This window comes from Nycticebus coucang, chromosome 16 (assembly GCF_027406575.1).
Source record: "Nycticebus coucang isolate mNycCou1 chromosome 16, mNycCou1.pri, whole genome shotgun sequence".
Lineage (NCBI taxonomy): Eukaryota > Metazoa > Chordata > Mammalia > Primates > Lorisidae > Nycticebus > Nycticebus coucang.
Genome location: NC_069795.1, coordinates 69,807,216 through 69,829,775, shown reverse-complemented (window position 1 = coordinate 69,829,775; position 22,560 = coordinate 69,807,216). Strand labels below are relative to the sequence as shown.

The 22,560-nt window shown below is 45.2% G+C and overlaps 1 protein-coding gene across 1 annotated transcript in view; it reads left to right on the top strand.

Annotated features, from left to right (window-relative positions):
* Nucleotides 1–22,560, top strand: part of FSTL1 (follistatin like 1) — a 55,869-nt gene that overhangs the window by 17,998 nt on the left and 15,311 nt on the right. Inside the window, exons 3-6 of the mRNA XM_053565803.1 lie at nucleotides 16,585–16,689; nucleotides 18,857–18,986; nucleotides 19,814–19,846; nucleotides 21,316–21,446. Coding sequence (XP_053421778.1) covers nucleotides 16,585–16,689; nucleotides 18,857–18,986; nucleotides 19,814–19,846; nucleotides 21,316–21,446 — 399 coding nt within the window. The remainder of the gene's footprint in view (nucleotides 1–16,584; nucleotides 16,690–18,856; nucleotides 18,987–19,813; nucleotides 19,847–21,315; nucleotides 21,447–22,560) is intronic.

The following is a 22,560-nucleotide window of genomic DNA, read 5'->3' as shown; positions in this document are numbered from 1 at the left end:
TGTTCATAGCAACTAAGCTAGAAGGTTTTTGTGTAGAGTTTCTAACACAGTCTCTGGAGTAAAACAAAATGAACAGAAAAGGAGGTCTTTGTGCATTGTTGGTACAGCTTGAGGATCTCCCGGAGTTTTAATCTCTGCAAAAATAGCGGGCTTTGCTGCAATGGCACAGAAGACCTGGCAGTCACTCATTGGTCAGCCTCCTGTCAGCCAAGGCCGAATTGGCCAGTATCAGTAAGTTTTACAGCTCCCCCACCCACAGCTGTGACTTCCCAATTGCTCCAAGTAAGAATGCAAGGCAGGAATGTCCCCCAAAGAATAGAATGTACGCATTTTCATTGACTTTCATCTCAAGGCACTAAAAGAGAGAGAGTGTGTGTGTGATGTTGAAAGCTGGCTGCAAGACAGTGTAGCAGTGAAGCCAAGAAAATGGGGGAAAAAAAGTTTTGGGAAGATAAAATCACCTCATTGCCAAATCTGTCCATGGATTTTTATGGCAAGAAAAGTATATTTAGTTAAGAGGAGGCTCAAAATATGTACCGTTTAATTAGCCCTTTTATCATTGTTTCTGAACTAATCCATATGAAGTCCTAAAGACAGGAAGTGGCAAACATGGTTATTTTTCTTATAGAGGAGACCAGAAGGGTGAAGCAACTTGTTCACAGGCATTGAAAGCTGAGCCAGAGTTAGGCTTATGTGCCCTTGCCACCTGGACATTTTCAAAGGACTAAGTATTTATGACTTCAGCATCCTGGTCCCAGATGCAGCTCAGCATGCTGCCTTGTTCAAATGTTCAGATAATATCTGTATATAATTGAAATCAACATGTATTATCTGAATATATGAGCAAGGCACCTCTAAAACATGCCAAGTAAAAGAAAGTCTTACGCCCTCTACCCAAACTCTCCTGATGCAATAAGATTCAGAACTCAGAACTTACTGTGTAGAGCTGTGCTTTTCAGGATGGATCCCTACCAGCCACAAGTGGCTATTGAGCATTTGCCTCAGCCTCCTAAGAAGCTGAGACTACAGGCACTTGCCACACACCCGGCTATTTTTTTTTTTTCCTTTTTAGAGACGAGGTCTTACTCTTGCTCAGGCTGATCTCAAACTCTGTGCTCAAGGAATCTACCTGCCTTGGCCTTCCTGACTGCTAGGATAATAGGAGCGAGCCACTGGGATCCCTGATCAGTGGCTGATCTTATTTATTTATTTATTTAGGCAGTTTTTGGCCGGGGCCGGGTTTGAACCTGCCACCTCCGGTATATGGGGCTGGCGCCCTGCTTGTTGAGCCACAGGTGCCACCCGGCTGATCTAATTTAGATGTACTATAACCTTAAATAAAATACATGCCAGACCCCAGAGATTTAGTATGAAAAAAGTACATTTGATTACATGTTGAAATGGTAATAATTCAAGTATCTTGTCTTAAATTATTAAAATTAATTTTATCTGTTTCTTTTGATTTTAAAAAATGTGGCTACTAGAAAACTTTTAATTATATTTGAGATGGGCATTGTATTTCTATTATTCAATTGAATATTGAATAATTCAATAGAAATACAATGCCTCTCTCGACAGCTGCCACTTAACCATACATTGTTTTTGGTCACACGTTATCCTGAGTTATCCCTTAATAGGTTATCATTCTGCTATTTTTTAATTACATGTGTTTATGTCCCACCTTCTCACATAAACTATAAACTCCTTAGAGACATGGACTGTTCTTTCTCCTCAAGCCCCCAGCACTTAGCACTCTGTTTGTTATTTTATTGCTCTCTCTCTCTATATATATAATTATTTATTTTTTTTTTTTTTGAGACAGAGCCTCAAACTGTCGCCCTGGGTAGAGTGCCGTGGCTTTACAGCTCACAGCAACCTCCAACTCTTGGGCTCAAGCGATTGACCTGCCTCAGCCTCCCAAGTAGCTGGGACTATAGGTGCCCACCACAACTCCCGGCTATTTTTTGGTTGCAGCCGTCATTGTTTGGCGGGCCTGGGCTGGATTGGGTGTATGTGGCTGGCGCCTTAGCCACTTGAGCCATAGGCACTGAGCCTTATTGCTCAATTATCTCCTCTATTTATTGCCAACTCGCCTGAAAATAGGTGTCATCCATTTTCATGTTGGATGGTGATAGGAAGTGCAGATTAATTTGTGTTTTATTCAAAGGAATTGATTTTATGTAGTTCTTAATTTGTTCCAGGAAGATTACCATTAAATTGGACTATTAAAATCTGGAGGACCTGCATGGGGTGCCAGAACTTGCTGACACAGGGGCTCATCAGAGAACAATGGTGTTAAAATTGGTGTTTACCTGTTGGAAGGAGCCCCTTGTTACCCCCCGCCTCCCCCACAAAAAAACCTTGAGTAAGTTCCAAATTCAGTCAGAAATTGGTACCCCACATTCCAGGCCTAGTTTGGGTATAAATGCAGGTAAATAAGGCATGTCAGCCCAGTGGCTCTCAACCTTAAGCCAGGATTGTGAAAGGGCCCCCACCCTTTCACAAGGTTGAAATAATTATAAGGAACATGGTTGGGAAATAACTATAAAGAACGCCTACTGGAAGATTGTGATTCCCAGTGTCTCTGAGAAAATTCTAGGAGATGTACTTTGGGTAGGCCTTACTCTTTAAACATCCTACAATTTTGTAACAGCTTGTGGCTGCACCACATGCTTATGATGTCTAGGCTGGCTGGCTATATTGTGCCTCAAATGCAGTCATTTCTGCTGGTCCCCTGGGAGAGTCTGACCTTTCCCTGGGTTTCATGACCACAGGATGGAACCACTGTTTTTGGTTCAGTTGCTAAGGAATGTGTAAGAATGCACCCCTGGAAACTGCCCCCATTCAGGGGCAGATTTATTAGGTCTCACATCTGTGGAGTGAACCCACTCCACTGGCCATTTCGTTGCTGTAAACAATGGATAGGGAACCCCTCCTTTTGGTGACAATGTGTGAAAGGAATGATTCTCTCTTTAGAGAGTAGTTGGAAGGATTTGTAATGACCAAGATTTAGAAGCAAAGATGGTCCCATCTGTTCATGTTTCCCAGCTTCCCAGCAGCAAGTCCCCCTAGGCCCCTGCCGAATCTTCGTGTGGCTGTTGAATTAAGAAACATTAAAGTTACAAGCAGCAGTCCGTACCCAGAGTAGAACATTCCTTGGGTTTTATGTCTTTCCTAGTTATTGTGTTTACGTTTGCGTTTGTTGGTATTGAAACATGTGCCCCTTTAGAAATCCAGTCACAAAATCTACAACTGGGTTTCTCGGGGCCCATATGTACCAGGTTAGAAGGCCCATTTTATAAAATAAAAATAACAGTTTTTCCCATAGGCCGCCTAATAATCAAGGTGACCTGATCACAGTTGATACCTATGATCCAAGTGCATCTATTTAAAAGATCCCTTTTTATTCTCAAACGTCCCCATTTGGATGATAAAATGTATGGCCAAGAGCCACATTCATATACCCCTGCTTGTCCTGTGTCACCCAGTCTCACAGAGGATCTGGACTCCACAGTCATACAGAAATTAAGCTTGCAGCCTCCCCAGCTAATCGTCAGACTCAAATCCAGAAAGCTGCTGGGACCAGAGACTACCTGAAGAACAGTGTCACCTGCTCAGCCTGCCTTCTGGGAGTTCCATATGGCTTCCTTTGGATTTGATTTGCATTTGGAATGGCTCTGGTGTAGGTCTAGGCAGTGGAAAACCAGGAGGAACTGGGGAGAGAGGGCCTTAGAGAGCCTGGGTATTGGCAAGCTGGAGGAGCCAGCCCAGAAGCCTGAGCGTGATGAATACCACCTGCCGCTGGCATTTCCTTGGGAGACTATATTCCTTGGACTCCAGGTTTTTCCCCACTTTTCTCCAGGCCAGCAGTTGCCATGGCAACATAGTGTCTGAGAACTTCTAATTACATCTGTCTGCTTCTCCTAGAACCCTACCGAGCCACACATATGGAGACTTCATTTAGCTTGTAGTTACTTGCTGGGTTTTAACCGTTTCTGCACCCTTGGGCTAGAGAATAATTGCCAGGATACTGGAAACTTGACAGCTGCTTTGCAGCCACACTGCCCCAAAAGATTCCCAGGGCTTTGTCCCTGTTTTTAAAGTGGAAACTCATGCTGCTCTGCTATTCTGGGCCTCCTGGCTGCGCTGCGTTTTGTTCTAGTCAACCCTGCCCTCCCTGCTGCACCTCCCCAGCCCCTGCCGCACCTCCCCAGCCCCTGCCATTCTGCCAGATGGTCTCAGCTCTTGATTGGGCATCACAGTTCCTTTTAATGTGCCAAATCTCAGGAGAAATCAACCACCTGGGCATAGCTAAGGCCTCACCCTTCCCTGGCAACCCTTGTTTCATTGTGTTCCAGCTCACTGCTAGGTCAGCCTACTGCATGAACCAGAGAGAAGCGGTTGGAGACCTCTAGAAGGTTCTGGGAGTGGAGGAGGAGTAGAGCAAGCCAAGTAGCTTTGTTTCCTGGTCTAGGAATACAGGCCAGCCTACCTTCCTCTACAACAGAGGGCAGTGTAAGGGCTGGGTTCCTGACAAGTTAATTCAGAATAGTGGCCTTGGATAATAAGCCCATTTCCGCAATTTCTCTTGCCCTTTTCTCCCTTGTTTCTCCTCCTCTTTGCCGTCAAGGTGTCAGGCTGCTCTCCAGCTGCCCAACCCTATACTCTGAAGTCTCACGCAGTCCTGCCTGGCTCCAGGTACTTCACATTCCCACGTTGCTTCATCTTCCTCCTTCTTTTCTTCAACTAAACGTTCATTCCTTCAGCAAGTCTCAGCTAGGTTGTATGTTAATCATGGATGAAGGAAATGCCTGAAAGACATTTCAGTCCCCCATTGCTCTCATGTCTACTCATTAACACACACACACACACACACACACACACACACACGCGCACGCGCGTATGCCCACACACACATGTGTACATGCTCACACCCCAGTATCTTTCTGTGGGTCTAAGATAATTTCTAATTAGTGAAATTCCAGGCTGGATATTTATGGCCTGGTGGAGGAGGATGGGGTCTTTATAGTCAATTTCCCCAAAAAGACTGGTCCCAGGAGGAAACATCCCAAGGGAAGGAGTTGTGGACAGGTGCTATGCCTTTCTGCCCCTACTCCAAGTCCCCGGGGCAGTGTGGTCCAGTCAGCTCTTTTATGGTTTCAATGAAGGTTGGTTGAGTGACTTAAGGTGCTATGTTAGAACCTAAGAACGGACTCTAAGACCTAATTATTGTCCACTAGGAGCTCATAGGTTAGCTGGAAAAGTGAAATCTCAAGCAATTAAATTAAAAAATAAATGATCAAATGAGTTCATACAGAAATTAAAGTTCAGAGAAGGAAGGAGAAATTCATACCAATCAAAAGTAAAAGGTCACTGAGGATGGGAGTGGCACAACGTGAGCTATCATGGAAGAGCAGGAAGAATTTGGGCAAGCCAGACAATAAATCAGACTTCCCAGATGGTGGCATTATTTTTCTAGCTGGTCTTGTGGGACATCCTCTGCCCATCTGAAGGTTAAAGAAGGCATCTCATAATACCTCATAGTGCTGACATTTTGAAAGGGTAATGAGTTCTCATTTCAAAACGGAGAGCCTCAGGAGCCCTGTACCCTTTGCTTAGTCTATGACTGAAGTCTGCTGTGGCTACTTGCTGTACTTACTCACAGACACCTCCTGAAGCTCTCTTCATCCACAGCCTCCCAGAGCTGGAGGGTTGCTTGAGGCAAGGGGCCAAGGATCTTGAGGCCATGTAAACAATGAAGTCACCCAGGAGAGAGGAAAAAGACTGGGCCATGTAGCAAGACTTTATTAAATGTGGCCAAGTAGATGGCAGTAGATGACAGTACTAGACATCCCCGTCAGCTCCAGGTCATGTGAACCATCTTGGAGAACAGTCTTTGGCTTCAGGTTCAGGGGGAGCCATGTGCAAATTGGAATAATGGGAAGGAACTGCAGAGGGGGTGGGAGGACAATTCCCCAACTCAGGGAAGCCACCCAGGCTCTGCTACAATGGATTCCATTCCTAGTCTACTAGTATGTGGTATAAGAACCACCTCAGGACTAGAATTCAGTGGCACCCAGGGCAAAAAGGGCAGAAAGAAGAAGTAGATAATTCTTAGGCTGTATCTAGCGCTCATCTGCCTTCTACCAAATCAGGGGAATAAATCCTGCATTCCACTTAGAATTCCAGAGAATGTGAATCCTGGTGAGTTCAGGGTTTGCGAAGCTAGAGAGATGGAGGGTGGGCTTGCTTGGGATGGAGTGATGGAAAAGTTCAGGGATGTGGGTCCAGATGTTGCAGGCACTGCAGCAGAGGCTCCTACAACTGGCTGTCTTGGAACTTTTCCACAGCTGCTCTGGAGCTTTCTCCCCTCTTTGATTTGAGAGTACTGGGATTTAGGTGTGTAGGATTTTATAAAAAACTTTTGATCAACCATTTTCCTTGAACTACATGTGGAAATAATTAGAGCATGAATGCTGAGTAAATGTGAGCCCTGGCAGCCCCAGACATACTTCAGTGACAGGTTCTTGGCAGGAATGAAGAATTGTGAATCTCATGTGAATTTCCTTTAGCCACTCTCGCCTTTCTTTTCTTTCCTTTTTTCCTTGCAAGGCAAACACATGTAGAATAAAAACTTTATTAATAGCATTCTAGGAGAGTAGAAAATTCCAGCTAGTTCACCGAGAGTGAAATCAGGCCGATCAAGTGGGGTCCCATTACTGCTTCCTGATTTCCTCTCCCGTGATCCAGGACGGAGTGAAAAGGCATTGCTTATGAAAATCCGTCGACTATGAGGGCCAACTTTAATTCCCCTACCAAAACCCAGCAAAAGCCTGGAAACACGCTGAAGTGGCTATTTGCATAATCAGCCTCTTTAGTCTAGGCATTTAGGTTAGCTTCCTTGGGTGAGTAAAGTTTGATATTCAGGAACATCTGAAATGGCAAATTCCTGAGCTTTCTAGTTAATAGAATTCCACTAATTAATAGTAATTTGAAGGACTTCGGTATCCTCTGTAGCCCCTGCATTTTACAGATGAGGCCCAGAGCAGTCAGGCGCCTTGCCCAAAGTCAGACAGTGCATTAGAGGCACAGACACACGCAGGGCCCAGCTCTCTCCTTTGCATCAGGTCTACTGACACAGGACCTCACTGCCTCTGCCCAGTCTACCCTCTGTGTCACTGGTTCAGGGTTCAGCAGGACCTTGAAGCTTTCTTTTCTTTTCTTTTTTTTTTTTTTTTTTTGTGCTATTTCATCCCAATGTCTGCCAAATCATTTCTCCTACAGTGGCATACATCATCCCTTTCTTGGACCTCTCCAGGCTTCCCAGTCCTCTCCCCTCACCCCCCATTTTCTGAATTCTCCTACTCTGCTTTCTTGGCTGCTAAGCTCCAGAGCCCTCATATCATTGAGCAAGCTGTTGACTGCGTGAGGAGGTAAGGGGAGCTGAAACCCCAGCTGTGCTCTGCTTGCTGGCGAGGTGCTGCATCTGACCTGATTTGCACAGATACCCCATGTGGGCTATTTTTCCTGCCCTCTGTGCCTTTTCCTCCGAAGCTGCTCCCCGCAACTTTCTATCAACTCCCACACCTTCCTCCTGTACTGACTCATCTCCCTGCCCTGCTTTCTCACTCCTACGAAGATGACGTCTAGATGTGTATCTTTAGCCTTTATTGTCAAGTGTCAGTATGATGTTTTACTGTCACCTTAGACACAGGTCCATGACCTACTCATTACCTCCCGCCAGGCCCTCAGAGCCAAAGATCCTGGCAGCTCCCTGGATTCTTCCTTTCTGCTCCTCTGTCCGGTGTGCCAGACCTTGTTACCCTTTAGAGATTACTGCTGGATTCTTCCTCCTGTGTCCATGCCACCACCACCTTACATGGATGGGGCCTCACCGCCCCAGGCCCTTTCTGGCTGGTTTCCTTCTGCTTTCAGTTCTACATCACCCATTGCTTGCCATGTGCCACCATCTGACTGTTCTTTAAAACCTCCTGCTCAAAACCCTACAGATTTTCCCTCCACATCCTACCATTCTTCAGTGCTAAGCTCAAATCCCATTTCTTCCGTGAACCCATGCCTCTTGCAGCTAGCTCCTTCACTTCAGGACTGCATTGGTCTGTGCCAGTTTCATCCCCCAGCTGGTTGGAACACCTGAGAAGGCTAAGGCCACGTCTTCCACTCCCTTTGGATTTATGCCAGAGAGCGTGTGCCGTGCTGGTCACGGACCGTTACCATTTTTATTTTGTTATAGGAATTTATCAAACATACTTTCTGATAGGCTTACATTATTTGCCTTAGCCTTTATTGAAGAAGACTGGAGGACTCATAACCACCTGCATTAGCCTTGAAGTGGACACATTTTAGGCAGATGATTGGAGAGAAGAAAGTAAATAATTCAGGGCAGATAAGTCATCTGGACTGCAGGTTTCCACCCAGGCATTCTGAAGAAACCGAAGGGTGAAACTGAAAATAGAGGCCTTACAAAAACGCTCTTTAGGAAGACTGATAGGATATCTGGGAAACTCCAGATGGGAGGATGGTGGACGAGACTCTAGATAGATGTATCTTGCTGTCATACTGGGGAGTCTGGCAGACACTATCAGCATGAATGGAGCCACTGGTGTGCCTGTGTGGAGAAGGCAGCATGGCACTTCATATGGAGACACCACAACTCATCATTGTGGATCATGACCTGAGACACAGAGCAGAAACACCTTCCTCGGGTGCTGGCGTCAGAGCCACCTGGGTTTGACTCTTGCCCCAGTCACAGCACAGTTCTTGGAGTCACAGTCTCCTCTGTACAAGCAGGGATGAATCCTCCAGCTGTAGTCCTCTGTGAGAGGCCTCATGTGTTTCTAACTCTGTAAGTGCTCTCTGAATGGTGCTGTACTTCTGCTATGACTAAATAAGATCATTAGAGAAAACCAGGACTTAGCACTATATGGAAATTGAGCATCTAGCACGCTGAGCTGTGTCTGGGCCACCCCTAGAAAGTCTTAAGTGTGAGGAGCGGGAGGCAGTCCACAGATGGCACCTGAGCGACCCTCGTGGTGAAAAGGCTTCTAGGTGATGATGGCCTCACCCAACTTAGATGCTTCAGTCTGAAAAGGCAAACACATAGAGAATGTGGATAGAATCTGTAAAATAATTTTTAAATGGTTAAGGTAAACAGTATTGTCCCACTTGAAATTTGAATGAGGTAGTTTCCAGGCACGTACTACATTGGATGTGTAGTAAAAGTCAGGTACGTGTGATGTCCCATAAGCTGCGACAGAGGCTGACCATAGAAATCAATACAAAGAAGAATTAAATAATCTTAACTGCCAGGTTCCTAGTAGATTGTTTTTTATCTAAGGTTCATCCTTTTGGGGTAATGCATCTCTTATTTTGTTGTCATGGAGCTCAGCCATACCTTCCTGAACACACCCTGAAGGCAGCTGTCGCTGGTCACTGATACTAACATGAACTCCCAGATGGCATTTTAAAATAGTTTTTACTTATTTTTAAACAGTTTTTTTGAAGTATCATTTGAAATATTTCATATATTTGAGGTGTTCAAATAGTTTGATGTTTTGATATCAGTACACATTGTGAAATGTTCACCCCAGTCAGGGGAATTACCATATCCACTGCCTCTGCTTAGTTTTGTGGGTGTGTATATGTATGTGTTGACAAGATTTAATTTACTATCTCTCCTCTTAGCACATTAAAAATATATAAAACAGGGCTTGCTGAGGTGGCTCTCACTTAGAATCCCAGCACTTCGGCAGGCCAAGGCCAGAGGATCACCTAGGATAAGAGTTTAAGATCAACCTGGATGAATAGCAAGATGCTATCTCTACAAAAAATAAAAACATTAAAATTTAAATAGACAAAGCAGTGCTGATAACTATCATTTCTATTGTCGTGCTGTACATTAGACCTCCCAAAATTACTCCTCTTGCATAACTGAAACTTTGTACTTGGTACCTCCAAATAGCATTTAATGTAAAAACCATTTGTGGAGTGTTTTCTCAGGCAAGACACTGTGGTGGGTCTATGGGAAGCTGAAATGTACGGGGCACTTAGAGTCATATGTGCATAAAATATTAAATAGGGCTCTAGCAGATTGAAGGTCCAAAGCCATTATTGGAAAGATCTTGTTTATGAAGAAAGTAAGAGGGTAAACAGAGAGTTGGATTTGTCGGGAAGCTGATTCAATTAAGCTTCGGTTTCAGACCTTTTACTTGCAAGGCTCCTTCCAAGGAACTGCGCCCAATTTGGCATTCGTAGTTGTATATCTTTTTCTTTTACTTTTTTTTTAATATTTAACTTTTTATTTTTATTTATTTATTTATTATTATTATTTGCAGTTTTGGTTTGGCTGGGGCCCGGCTTGAACCCACCACCCCCAGTATATGGGGCCAGCGCCCTACTCCTTGAGCCACAGGCGCCACCCTGTATATCTTTTTCTTATGGAGACCACCCCAAATTGTTTACATTTTAGGCCCCACAAAACCTGGGACTGGCCCTGGTGCACTGAAATGAGGGATTAGTCATGAGCACATGCAAGGGAAAGACGCTTACAGGAGGGGCTGCACAAATGCAGTCCTGACTACCAAGTTCATCAGAACCACAGCTAGAAATCACCACTCCTCCTTCCTGTGCTCTCTCTAGAATATGTAGGACACACCAACACATTTCTTTTCAGGGCAAAGAATGCGAGAGAGTTGAACAAGGTCACATGATACTCCAGTTGGATTTCAAGGTCCAGGAGTAGTTCTGCTCTTTCCGCCTGGCTCTCTGAGGCTGTGTTACTGGATTTCACTCCAGAACAGCTGCCTGGGAGCAGCCAGCATCCCACTCTGCACGCCCCACCCCAGACCTCCCCCTGCTCTCCCCTTCTCTGTGAATTCCTTTGTCCCCAGCTCCATGGTACTCTCTGTACATCTGAAGGGTCCTGGTGTTCCTGTGAAGTTTCCATGACTAATTCTGGCAAAGCTAGAAGAGCCTTTCTCACGTCAACAAAGCTGCTCTGTCACAGAATAGTGGCAAATGGAGCCACAATTCCACCTTGGCATAAGTAGGGCTTTTTATCTTTTTCTTTTTTTTTTAAGAAAGTTGGGAAGGAGGAAAAGAATGGAGGGGACAGAGCCAACCCAGTTCACATTAGCGAGATGATGGTATATTAAGCTGACAGTTTTATGGCTTTGCCTGTAAGTTCCTTCCCCTGCCAAGGCACACTGTTCTTCCAGAATCTGTTTTACTGCAGAAGACTTTTCTTTTAAACATTTAAAGTGTAGTTTATGTTCAGACTTAATGCTGGTCGACCCAGAGCCTCAGATGCATGATCGCCTCTACTGGTGGTTTTGCAAATAACTTGCCTTTCCATTTGCTCACAAAGGATCTTTTTTGATTGCAAAAATAATTTCCATTTTTTAAGACCTTAGATTCAAGGCAACACCTTTCCTGGCTTTGATTTGTAAAGAGGCAGAATGGCTTTGTGGAAACAGACTGGAATGAAAGCTTGGAGAACTAGGGCTCTACAAATATAAAATCTTGGAACAATTACAATGTAGGTGTGAGCCTCCGCTTCATCTTCATCACAAGAATGCAAATATGGAAGGGCCTTAGCAGTAACCCCTGCCTCGCCATCTTAAAGATTTTGAGAAACAAAAATGATAGGAGAGGGCTCGGCTCCCATGCTTAGTGGTTAGGGCGCCAGCCACATACACTGCAGCTGGCGGGTTTGAACCTGGCCCGGGCCTGCTAAACAACAATGACACAACAACAAAAAAACAGCCGGGCGTTGTGGTGGGCGCCTGTAATCCCAGCTACTTGGGAGGCTGAGGCAGGAGAATTGCTTAAGCCCAAGAGTTTGAGGTTGCCGTGAGCTGTAACACCACAGTACTCTTACCGAGGGCGACATAGTGAGACTCTGTCTCACACACACACACAAAAGAAGATAGTAGAAATAACACATTAATCAAAATTACTGTCCAAGTATAAAGTATCATTATTGCTAGGTAATGGTTGACAGTTGCTCAGAGAGAAAGTTTCCACCTGGTAAAAGTCAGGAATGTTCCTGGTCAGTCAGGAAGTTTGCAGTGTGAAAATTAACCATGAGACCAAACTTTAAGAGCCTGGCTCACAACACACATAATGAAAACAACATGGGGCATGTCAGGGAAGGATAAATTTAGAAACTTAATGTTTCTATGTTTGAAGGCAGATATTTTATTTATTTTCATCAGTCTTTCTGGGTGTGCACCCCCAGATCGACAGACAGGCCCTACCGCCACTAACTCAATTACGGTTCGCAGGCACATTCAGACTTATGGGTTCATACTTTGATAATAATGGCCCTGCCTGTAACGCCATACTCCCAGAGGACACACACACACGCCAACGTGGTTATCATTGCATAGGTGAAATTTCTCAGGCAGTCTGGGAACCGAACTCTTAAAATCATGTTGGTGGCAAAGCGAACCATTCTTTTTCATTTGCAGAACTTCATCATACCTGTGACTTCACCCTGGGCCAGCCCTTGAAGGAGTTGTACCTTCTCCCTGAAGCTCATTCCCTTGATTGTACCCTGCAAGGGAACCTTGAGGCTCTGGAGTTAGGCCATCCTGTGTTCAGCTCTTGCTCTTTCTGTGGCCCCCATGTGTCACAAAGCTTTTCTGACTCTCAAATGCCTCTGCATGTTACCGGGGATTAAAAATACAGAAATCTGCATAGAGGTTGTGAGGACAGAGATACCTGTGCAGAGCCTTACACAGTGGCAGATGCTGCAATTAATATTAGCTTTGAACCCTAGGCCCTTGTCACCCCAACCTGACTGCAGCCTTAGACCTTCCAGGTTTCCCTGCTTCCAGCCTTTCCATCCAGGCTGCCCTGCACTTTGAATCAGAATTTCAGAATTGGAAGGGACCTGACACTAATCAATATTCCAAAGCATTGATCCCATCACCTACTCAATCCCAACCTTCCAGGGTCCTCACTGCCCATGGGATTGGTGGAAAGGCCCTCAGATCAGCGGGGGAGACTGCTCTCTCCCTACCAACCCTTGCCACCCCGTTTTATCCCTTTGCCCCTTTCCCCAACTCCTGCTCCCACCACTTTGACCAAGGAGCATGTCTGTGTCATGTTTGTTCCCTCTCAAAGGCATTCTTTTCCTCCACTCAGAATCAATCACTAAGCAGATAGATGACATCCTCTACTAACCGGAGGAACTTTCTAGGCTCCTCAGGGATGCAGCTGCCTCTCCCACTCCCAGAGAAAAGAGAGGGCTTTCTGAGGCCACTTCCCTGGAGAAATTGCCTTCATAGTTGATTTCTGTATTAAAACATGCCTCTGAATGCGGAGAACTGGGGAGGGCAGTGAGGCTGCAGAGGAGACCTTTCCCGAGTTGGCAGATCCCCCTGCCGGTGCCTGTGGACGCCCACCCTGGACTCCCTCAACACTTCTCCCTGGGAGGACAGAGCTACACAAGGCTGTGCCTCTGCATTGCGGCTCTGGGCTGTGCAACACAAAGAGAGAGATTGCCACCTATTGACAGACATGTCACCTGCAGAGAGGAATGATTGTGTAACCGGTGGCTCCCACCTCTCTCTGTGCTCTTCACACAAGCCACCAGGGATTAGTAGACCCTTTGTTTTTTCCATTCACTTAGTCCTCCTGCTGGGTATTTTCATTCCAGTGTAAGGGAGGATGGGGGCAAATGAGGAAAGGACAGCCCAAGGTGCTGATGACAGTGTCTCAGTGGGAAAATTGTCAGAAAATAAATCGCCTGCTGGAATGGTAGCCACTTACAGTTGTGTGGCATTCAGTATGTCTCCTCGAATCCTCACAACAGCTATCTAAGTAGCAGTTCCCTTCACACACAACGAAACTGAGGTCTAAAGAGGGTACTATGCCCACGATCATGGCAAACAAGGAATAGAGGTGGCACATGGGTAATTCACATCTAAATTTCTAATGCACTTTCTCCCAACACTTGCTAATTACACATTTCACATCCCTGTCATAATTTTCCTAACTTAAGAATATGAAAATAAATCAAATAAAAACTGCTTTCCTTTTGCCTGGGCAGAACCCTGGCTCTGCCACTTTCTAGTTATTTAAATCACAGTTTTCTCTGGGAATAGTAATGATGCCGAACCTAGGGCATTATTGTAGAACTTAAATAACATACAATAAAAATCACTCAGCAGGATGCCAGATATTTAAAAATGGGAGCTTAGTTATGTATGGTCTGAAGATAGGGGTTGGAACCCTCGCTCCTCTCATTTCTACCTTTGGGACCTTGAGCAAGTTAGTTCACCATTCAGATCTTCAGTTTCCTCATCTACAGAATGGAGTTAATAATAATACACGTTTGTGCCGGGTTGTCTGCACAGTAAGATGAAATTGTATATGAAAACACTTTGCAAATTTTAATTGTATTATTCGAATATTAGTTGTTACAACTTAAATCAAAGGTAATCTGTTTCTTCAAGTGGATTTTTGAGGAACCGTTTTTGAAAAGTGACTTGGGTTGAATTCAACCTGTAAGTAAAAGGTCTTATTTTTAATACTCAGTAAAAACAACAGTGTAAGATAAAAGGCTCCATAAATGCCACAGGCTTTTCTGCAAGCAGCTCTGTAATGCATTCCCATTAATAACACGTTTCACAGGCAGCTTGCTTTATGGTTTATGATGTACTTACATTCTTTCATTTAATACCAGGACAGGGCTGGTATTTACTTTTCTTTTAGAGATGAGGAAACGTGAGGCTGAAAGAATGGCAATCTCTGGGTAAGGACCCATGGCTGGAGGTTGGTGGGGGTTTGCCTCTGGAGCTGTGTGTAGTGTGTGCATGCAGGCAGATGTCTGCACATGCTTTTTTGTGCATTTGTGTGTCTGTAACTCAAGACACACCCACAGGGGTGCATATTTGTCCTTATCCCTTGGCTAGGGTGGCGATTTTATCTGAAATTGTTTTATACTGGCCAGCAGTAGTCTTTTCCTCTTTCCTTTTAATGTTGCCTTCCATTTCCCAGGCATAGTTATCACAAGAGGGCCCTGCCTGGAGAATATGCTTGATTTGTTCTCCACGCCCTGTTTAGGAAACAACGGCTCTGCAGTACTGCCAGCCTTCTGGGAATTACTTCCTCTTTTCTTCCCCGCCTGCCAGCTTTATCGAATTCTCCTTAGCAACATCCAAAAAGAATTGGTTTAGCAACAGCATGGGAACCAATGAAATGTGAGCATGAAAACAGTTTCTAGACCAATGGGAGCCCTGCATGGCAGGCAGGCGGCTTAGCACAGGAAAACAATAACCTGGAGTTTGCAGAACAGCCTGTGGGTGGCAGCAGACCAGCTGTATTGGACGCAACCCCTCAGCTCTAAAGCATCTACTTTTGTTTTGTTTTGTTTTGTTTTGTTTTTAACCTGATCTTGGATATGAAAAATTTACCAACTTTAAGAATTTTACTGTTGCAGGCTTTGTGCGTGTGAGTTCTCTGTATGACATGGTAGACGTGGCTTGGAGGGTGGGCTGTTGGGTTCCAACCCTGCCCTTCCCACAGCTGGTTTTGTGACCTCATTACATCTCCTGCCATCTTTGCTGGTTTGGTCACAACCAATGCCAGTGTAGTGAGCTTGGACCTGGAGGTTTCTGGTGGCTTTGCCTGCCCAGCAAGCAGCTGGAGAAATTACCTTCTCCATTAGTTAATTACCACTACTTCTGGGCTGAGCGGCAAATGATGTAGGATTAGCTTTCTGCCACCAATGAATGGGAGGGGGGAACATGTCACCAATAGATTAGTACTTGTCCATACCCACGTTTTCAGGGGGCATACAATGAGACTCTTTCCTGCCTTGTAAGTTCTGCTGCATATGTCTGGACAGGAATGGCTGACCAGCAAATGGTTTGAAGATAGTTCTACTGCCAGTCAGCTGGTTTGGCTCTCTGAATCTTGAAACCAGTGCCAGACATGAACAGGGGCTGAATTGGTCCATAATAAATCCATGTTTCTAGTGGTTTACCCATCATTCTTTGAGATGGCATTGCCTTGAACACCACTTAGTGAGGTTGGGTCCTTCATATATTCCTATTTCTCTCCAGTGTTTCCATTTCCACCTGTAACTCTCATCTTCGGGAGTTAGCTAGGCATCGTACCCTTGACCATTTAGTTTGATCTCACCCCCCATCCCGCAGGTGCTCCTGTTATTGCTCTTCCATATTGCTTTCCAAATGTCTCTTTCTTAGTGAGTTTCCTGTGCAGGTCATGGAACTTCTTGAGGACAGGGACTGTCCTTTGTACCTCCAACCCTCAGCACAGTGTTGACATGAAATAGGTGCTCAACAAACATTTTTAGAAGAAAGATAGCCTGCAAGAAAGGAACTCCTACTCTTTGAGAAGCAATCTTAGAGAGAGGAGTGCCTAGGAATATGGCACTGGCTGTTAGAGGCAACTTCTGGCTATTCAGGACCCTTCGCGTGTGCCACAATCCCAGACCAAAACCCAAGGCTGAAAGGTAATCACTTCACCCCCATTGGCTCCTCATGTGATGGGCTCCATCTCAGTAACATGGTTTCTTTTATGATTATGTTGTAGGAAGAACTAAGGAGCAAATCCAAGATCTGTGCCAATGTGTTTTGTGGGGCTGGCCGGGAATGTGCAGTCACAGAGAAAGGAGAGCCCACCTGCCTCTGCATTGAGGTAAGTTCTGCTGTCAGGAGCCAGACGACAGTGGCCAAGGGCAGTGGGGTTGCCTTGTGGGAGCTGCCAGTCAGCAGGACAGGTCCAATGGTTTCATCCTCTTTGTAAAAGTACACCTTGTCCATCTGAAAGACAGGTGGAATTTTATCCCTAGGGTTAAAAAACAGATGCCTGATTTTTAATGCAGGAATATTTCCTTTTTAAAAAATGTGTTAAGATGTTTTAAGTTAAGAAATTAACAGTTACCTTGTAGAAGTTAAATAGTACAGACATTTTTACAGACATAAAATTAATAATCTTCCCCCATAACCCTCCATACCTCATTTGTTTGCGGTAACTGGTGTTAACAGTTTGGCACATACTGTGCCACATGGTTTTATTTCTGTGTTACTGTAAAAATAGGGTTTCTCCCACTTTTATGCACTTTCTCCCTCTTTTTTGCCAAACCAACTCATAGCCTGGAAACACATCTTTTTGCTAATTAAATACGTAACCTCCAGGTTAGGGATCCTGATCCATTGCCTCAGAAAGGTGTCTCTCAAGTTGGAAACCTAAGAACCAGATTCTGGCGGGGATCCATTCGCTCTGAGAGATCCTCACTGGAAGTGTACCTGGCCACAGTGTGGTGACCTGAGCCCACACTCAGTTCTGGAAATCTGATATCTAGTCTCAGCTCAGCCACTTCTAGTTGTGTAATTTTGAACACACTATTTCCCAGTAGATACCATATTTGGTTTTGCTCGGTGCCCAGAACATAGTAAGCTCTCCTTAGTAAATACTGGTTAAATGAGTAGATAAAGTTTATGTATCTGGACTTTGGTCTCCTCACCCATCAGTTGGGAAGGTTGGGCTGCCTTTCAGCTCCAGCGCTCTGTGCTAGTTTCCACCACATCTGTTCTTTCTTGTTTCTGTTCTTTTATTAGGTCTGAGCTGAACTTCCTTCCCCCTTTAAAGAAACACAAAAGTCCAAAGAAACCTAGTTTGCCCATGATCTTGGCACCTTTAATACCCAAAGCAGAATCTAGTTACCAAGTGAATTTTATTCCATTTCTCTGTCCGTAGTGATTCTCTGTGGCACTGCACAGACTCTCAGGGGCTCCTGGCCCCAGCTTCATAACAGGGGTTGTGACATTGGGAGGAAAACAAAGTAGCTCCAAAATACTAAACAAAGCAAGATATCCTTATAGTGAGGCCCCAAAAGAATGGGAGAGTGTGTGTGCCCGCGCATGCCTATGTGTCCCTGCCTGCCTGTCTCTCCACATTCCCAGCACTCAGCTCTGCCTGTTTTGTGTCTTAGATTTTTGAAATTTGAAGGATCTTAGAGCGTCCAAAGTGACTTTGTTTTGGCTCGGTGACTTTTTCTGAGGTGCTAAGGTGTCAGAGAAACCAAATTCCTGACTTCTAATAAAATGCTTTCTTGGGCAGCGCCTATGGCTCAAAGGGGTAGGGCGCTGGCTCCATATGCCAGAGGTGGCAGGTTCAAACCCAGCCCCAGCCAAAAACTGCAGAAAACAAAAAAAAATGCATTCTCTGCTCCTTTGATAGTGTGAAGGGTGTGTCTTAGTCTGTTTATGCTGCTGTAATAAAATACCTGAACGTGGGTAATTTATAAATAATAAAGATTTTATTCTCATAGTTCTGGAGGCTGGGAAGTCCAAGATCGGGGTGATGTCTGGTGAGGGCCTCGTCCCTGTGTGTACAATGGCACCTGGAACACTGCAATGCCACATGGCAGAAAGGTGAAAGGGTCAAACGCTGTGGGGAGCTTCTTTACACAGGCCCTAATCACATTCACAAGGCAGAAGCCCTCATGACCCTATCACCTCCTAAAGGCCTCACCTCTTAATATTCATGCGTTGTTCAGCATGAATTTTGGCCAGGACACAAACATTCAAACCATAGCAGGGGGTCTGTTTCTTCACTGAATAGAAGAGTTAACTCTGGACCAGGATCAGCACAGAGGGCCATGGGTGACTGGGAGGTGATGGGGTGCCCATGAAGTAGGGTAGGGTGCAGGGTTTGTTAGATCAAGCCAGAGCTGAGGCTCTATCTCTGCTCTTGGGGAGCCCTCTTACAGGACGTCTCTGTGTATGTGCCTGTGTGCGTGTATGTGTGTGCATGTCAGTACTCATGACTGCACAAACATCCTCTTGTGGGTCTGTTTCAGCAATGCAAACCTCACAAGAGGCCTGTGTGTGGCAGTAACGGCAAGACCTACCTCAACCACTGTGAATTGCATCGAGATGCCTGCCTCACTGGATCCAAAATCCAGGTTGATTACGATGGACACTGCAAGGGTAAGGCATGCTCTCGCCACCGCGGTAATTGTGGGGAGCCAGGGAACAGATCGGTGTGGCCTGGCTGACCACATGGGCTCTCCACCGTGACCACAGCTGCCCAGTGCTATGGCAGCCACCCAGTTAGTTGTAGATGCCTCCTCCCGCTACTCATGAGTCTTTTGGGTTTGCCCAGGGCCCTGCCCAGGGCTTCTTGCGTCAGACCTCCAGAAGGCTTTCCAGCACGGTCTGCAGCTGGATGGTAAGTAAGGTGACCACATCAGTCATCAGTGAGGACAAGAATTCCTTCAGTGAATTCCATACCTTTTTAGAAATTAGCTAAATAGTACTTTCCCATGCTTTCTAATTTGTGTACCTCTCTCTCAACCCTGGTAGTGTTAATGATTCTCTATTTTGTGCTAAAACCATTGCCATTGGGTCAGAGGGAAGAAGTCCCAAGCTTGTTGCTAATGAGACATCAGCCCTTTACCAAGGGCTGTGCAGCCCCACTCAGCCTTACCTTCCTTGGAAAAGTAAGAAGCTTTTCCTAGGTGATGGTACCCTGGTAACTATCTCTATATGAATTCTCAAAGTCATGGTGACCCCTCAACCCAACAGGAAGAGGCATGAGACAAGAAATGGCACCTCAATGACCTCAAAATGTCAAACAAAGCAGCAAAGAAAAGATCCCCATAGTTGGGCCCCTGAGGAAGGAAAGGAAGGAAATATTCAAGACAAAATGATGAAAGAGTTGTAAACAGCCTCCGAAGTGTAGGGCAGTTTTAATCCTGGAAATACACATTTTTTCCTTCACTTTGCATTACATATTTTTTTCTTTTATCTTGCAGAGAAGAAATCCGTAAGTCCATCTGCCAGCCCAGGTGAGTACCTATTTTTCCTACAGTGTGTAGCTCAGAGAGGAAATTCTTTTCATGATGGAAATTTTTGTTCCACAATTCCTGCCAAGCTCACAAGATCTTCTGTGTGTCAGAACTTCTGACCCAGAACTGATCCCTCCTCAACACAGCTCAGAAAAGCTGCAAAGCTACTTTTTTTTCTTTTTTGTGCTTGCCAATTAAAGCAGCTGGTGGGTCAGAATGTTGGCTGTGTCTTCCCATTTTTGCTGAGTAGTGACTGACCTGCAAGAACAGGAAAGCCACTGAGTCCCTCTTTCAGTGCCCTGTAAGATACGCTCCATGTCTGGGACTACCCTGTTTCCCCGAAAATAAGACATCCTCTGAAAATAAGACCTACTTACAGGAAAGATAAGACATCCCCTGAAAATAAGACAGTGCATCTTTGGGAGCACACCTTAAAATAAGACACTGTCTTATTCGGGGAAACAGGATAGCAGAATTAGAAGACATGACTCTTTTTGAAAGGAGATAACTGGAAATGTCAATAAGACTTCTCGTGTGGTTTTCTATTAATAAGAATTAAAATTTCATCATGATTTATAGTTGTAGAGTCCTTTACAAAGCATATACTTTGCTTAGATTCTCACAATAACCTTAAGAGGTAGATCTTACTATAATTACCTTCTGGATGAGAAACATGAGGCTTACAGAGGCCAAGTGAGTTTTCACAAATCACACAGCTAGGAAGGGGCAAAGTGGGGAAGAATGTCCAGATTTCATTCCCCTGGCCCAGTGGGAATGGGCCTTTTCACACCCTGACAAGTGTTGTCCTCCAGGAGCTACCTTCCTTCAAGCCCTTCTCTCCTCTGCCTCGCCATCCACCTGACTCTCTGTCTCCCCTGTTGTTTCCACGTGGTTACGACAGCTCTCCAGAGCAGGGCTTTGACATGGCTTGTCCTTGGCCTCACATCCTGAGGTTATAATAAAGGATGAGGCAGGTAGTGCAAAATTTTAAATGGAGGAGTTTTGATAGACGGAGTTGGTGAGAAAAAGAGAAACTGTATAGAGAGAATCCAAAATCAGTGGCAATAAAGGGTTGCAATGTTTTCATTTACTCATGTATTATTTCAGCTCATCTTTGAGCCAAGAGAGCTGCTCTATTGATTGACTTTTTTTCCCCCTTCAGCTTCTTAAAGTTAATGAAAATGTCCTTTATTTTTCTGCTCTACTTATTTCTCCCCTGAGCAACCAAATCTCTGTGTTTAAATAGTCTTATCTTCATAAATGTTTTAGAGATGTGAGTTCAAGTTCTGGGCTAGTCACTTTCCTGCTGTATACCCTAGACATGATAACCCCGTATTTGTGGGGTACTGTGAAGAGCCAGTGGGATGACATGTGCGGAGCCTCAGGCACTGAGCCCCCAGAAAGTGTATGCCAGATGACATTGGGGTCCTCCCTGCACCAATCAGCTGCCATTCTCCCCTTTCCCGCAGTCGTTTGCTATCAGTCCAACCGTGATGAGCTCCGGAGTCGCCTCATCCAGTGGCTGGAAGCTGAGATCATTCCAGACGGCTGGTTCTCTAAAGGCAGCAACTACAGTGAAATCCTAGACAAGTATTTTAAGGTAATCCAGAGAAAGAGAAGCTTCTGCTCCTGTTGTCTGATCACTTCCGCCTGCTGTAGAGTCCCTGAGTGTTTCCGCCTCACAGATTGTTTCATGAAGCTGTGAAAGTTGCCTTGTGACCAGTTTGATTGGTGGAAGTCAGCAGCTTTGGGATCCCACACACACGGGTGCTGCTTCCTTTGGGCAATGAAAAGTATAAAGGTCTTAGAGAGACTGTCAGTGAAGTAAGGCCAAGCTCTTTCCCCACCTTTTGGAGCTAGCCACCAATGCAGAGTATCTTCTGATCTCCCCAGACCCCGGACACTTCAACCCACTTTCCTACCCATCTTGACATTGCTCTTAGTCGCTACCTTGACTATCCACAGCCTAGAGACCTTCCTCACTGGAGAAGCAGCAATGAACTGGCATTCCTTGGGTCCAAAGAGTCCAAAGAGTGAACCTCAATGTGGCTGTTCCCCATAGAGCAGGAGAGATGCTACTAAAGGAAAATGAAGGAGGAAGTAGTATTTAGCAATGAGTAGGGCTGTTGTGGCCTGAAGATCTTTCAGAGAGCTTGAGAACTGTTAGAAGTGGCAGTTAAGGACACTCCTGCTGATTGGCAAGAACACAGATACATATAGGTGTATGACCCTCAAACAGATCACACTCAGGAGCACAGAGAAAGATACACACAGCCACAGCATGCCACACACACATGCCTACACAGAGACATGTTCTCCATGCAGACGCACATTCAGATACCCACATTCCCACGTCAGCACCACAGCCACTTCCCTGACAGACACGGTCCCTGGGTGGATGCCTTACTCAGATGCTTGTCTCTGGACATGCACCCCACACAGGTTTCCAGGGTCTGCTGTCCTAGGGTGTAACCAGCCAGGACTAGGGAGTAACTCTAGACACCTATGGGACTTCTCAGCACCTCCGAGGCCACCCAGTGTGGTCAACACCAGTTACACCAATTTAGTCTGTGGATTCCTCTTGGTGATATTATAGACCACCTCGCTAGAGAAAAACTCGGTTGGGTTAGAATGGATATTTGGTCCTCTTAGACTTTACTAGTGTTGTTTTTACTTAGAGGGCTCCTTCCTCTATGGCAGAGATTAAATCTCTC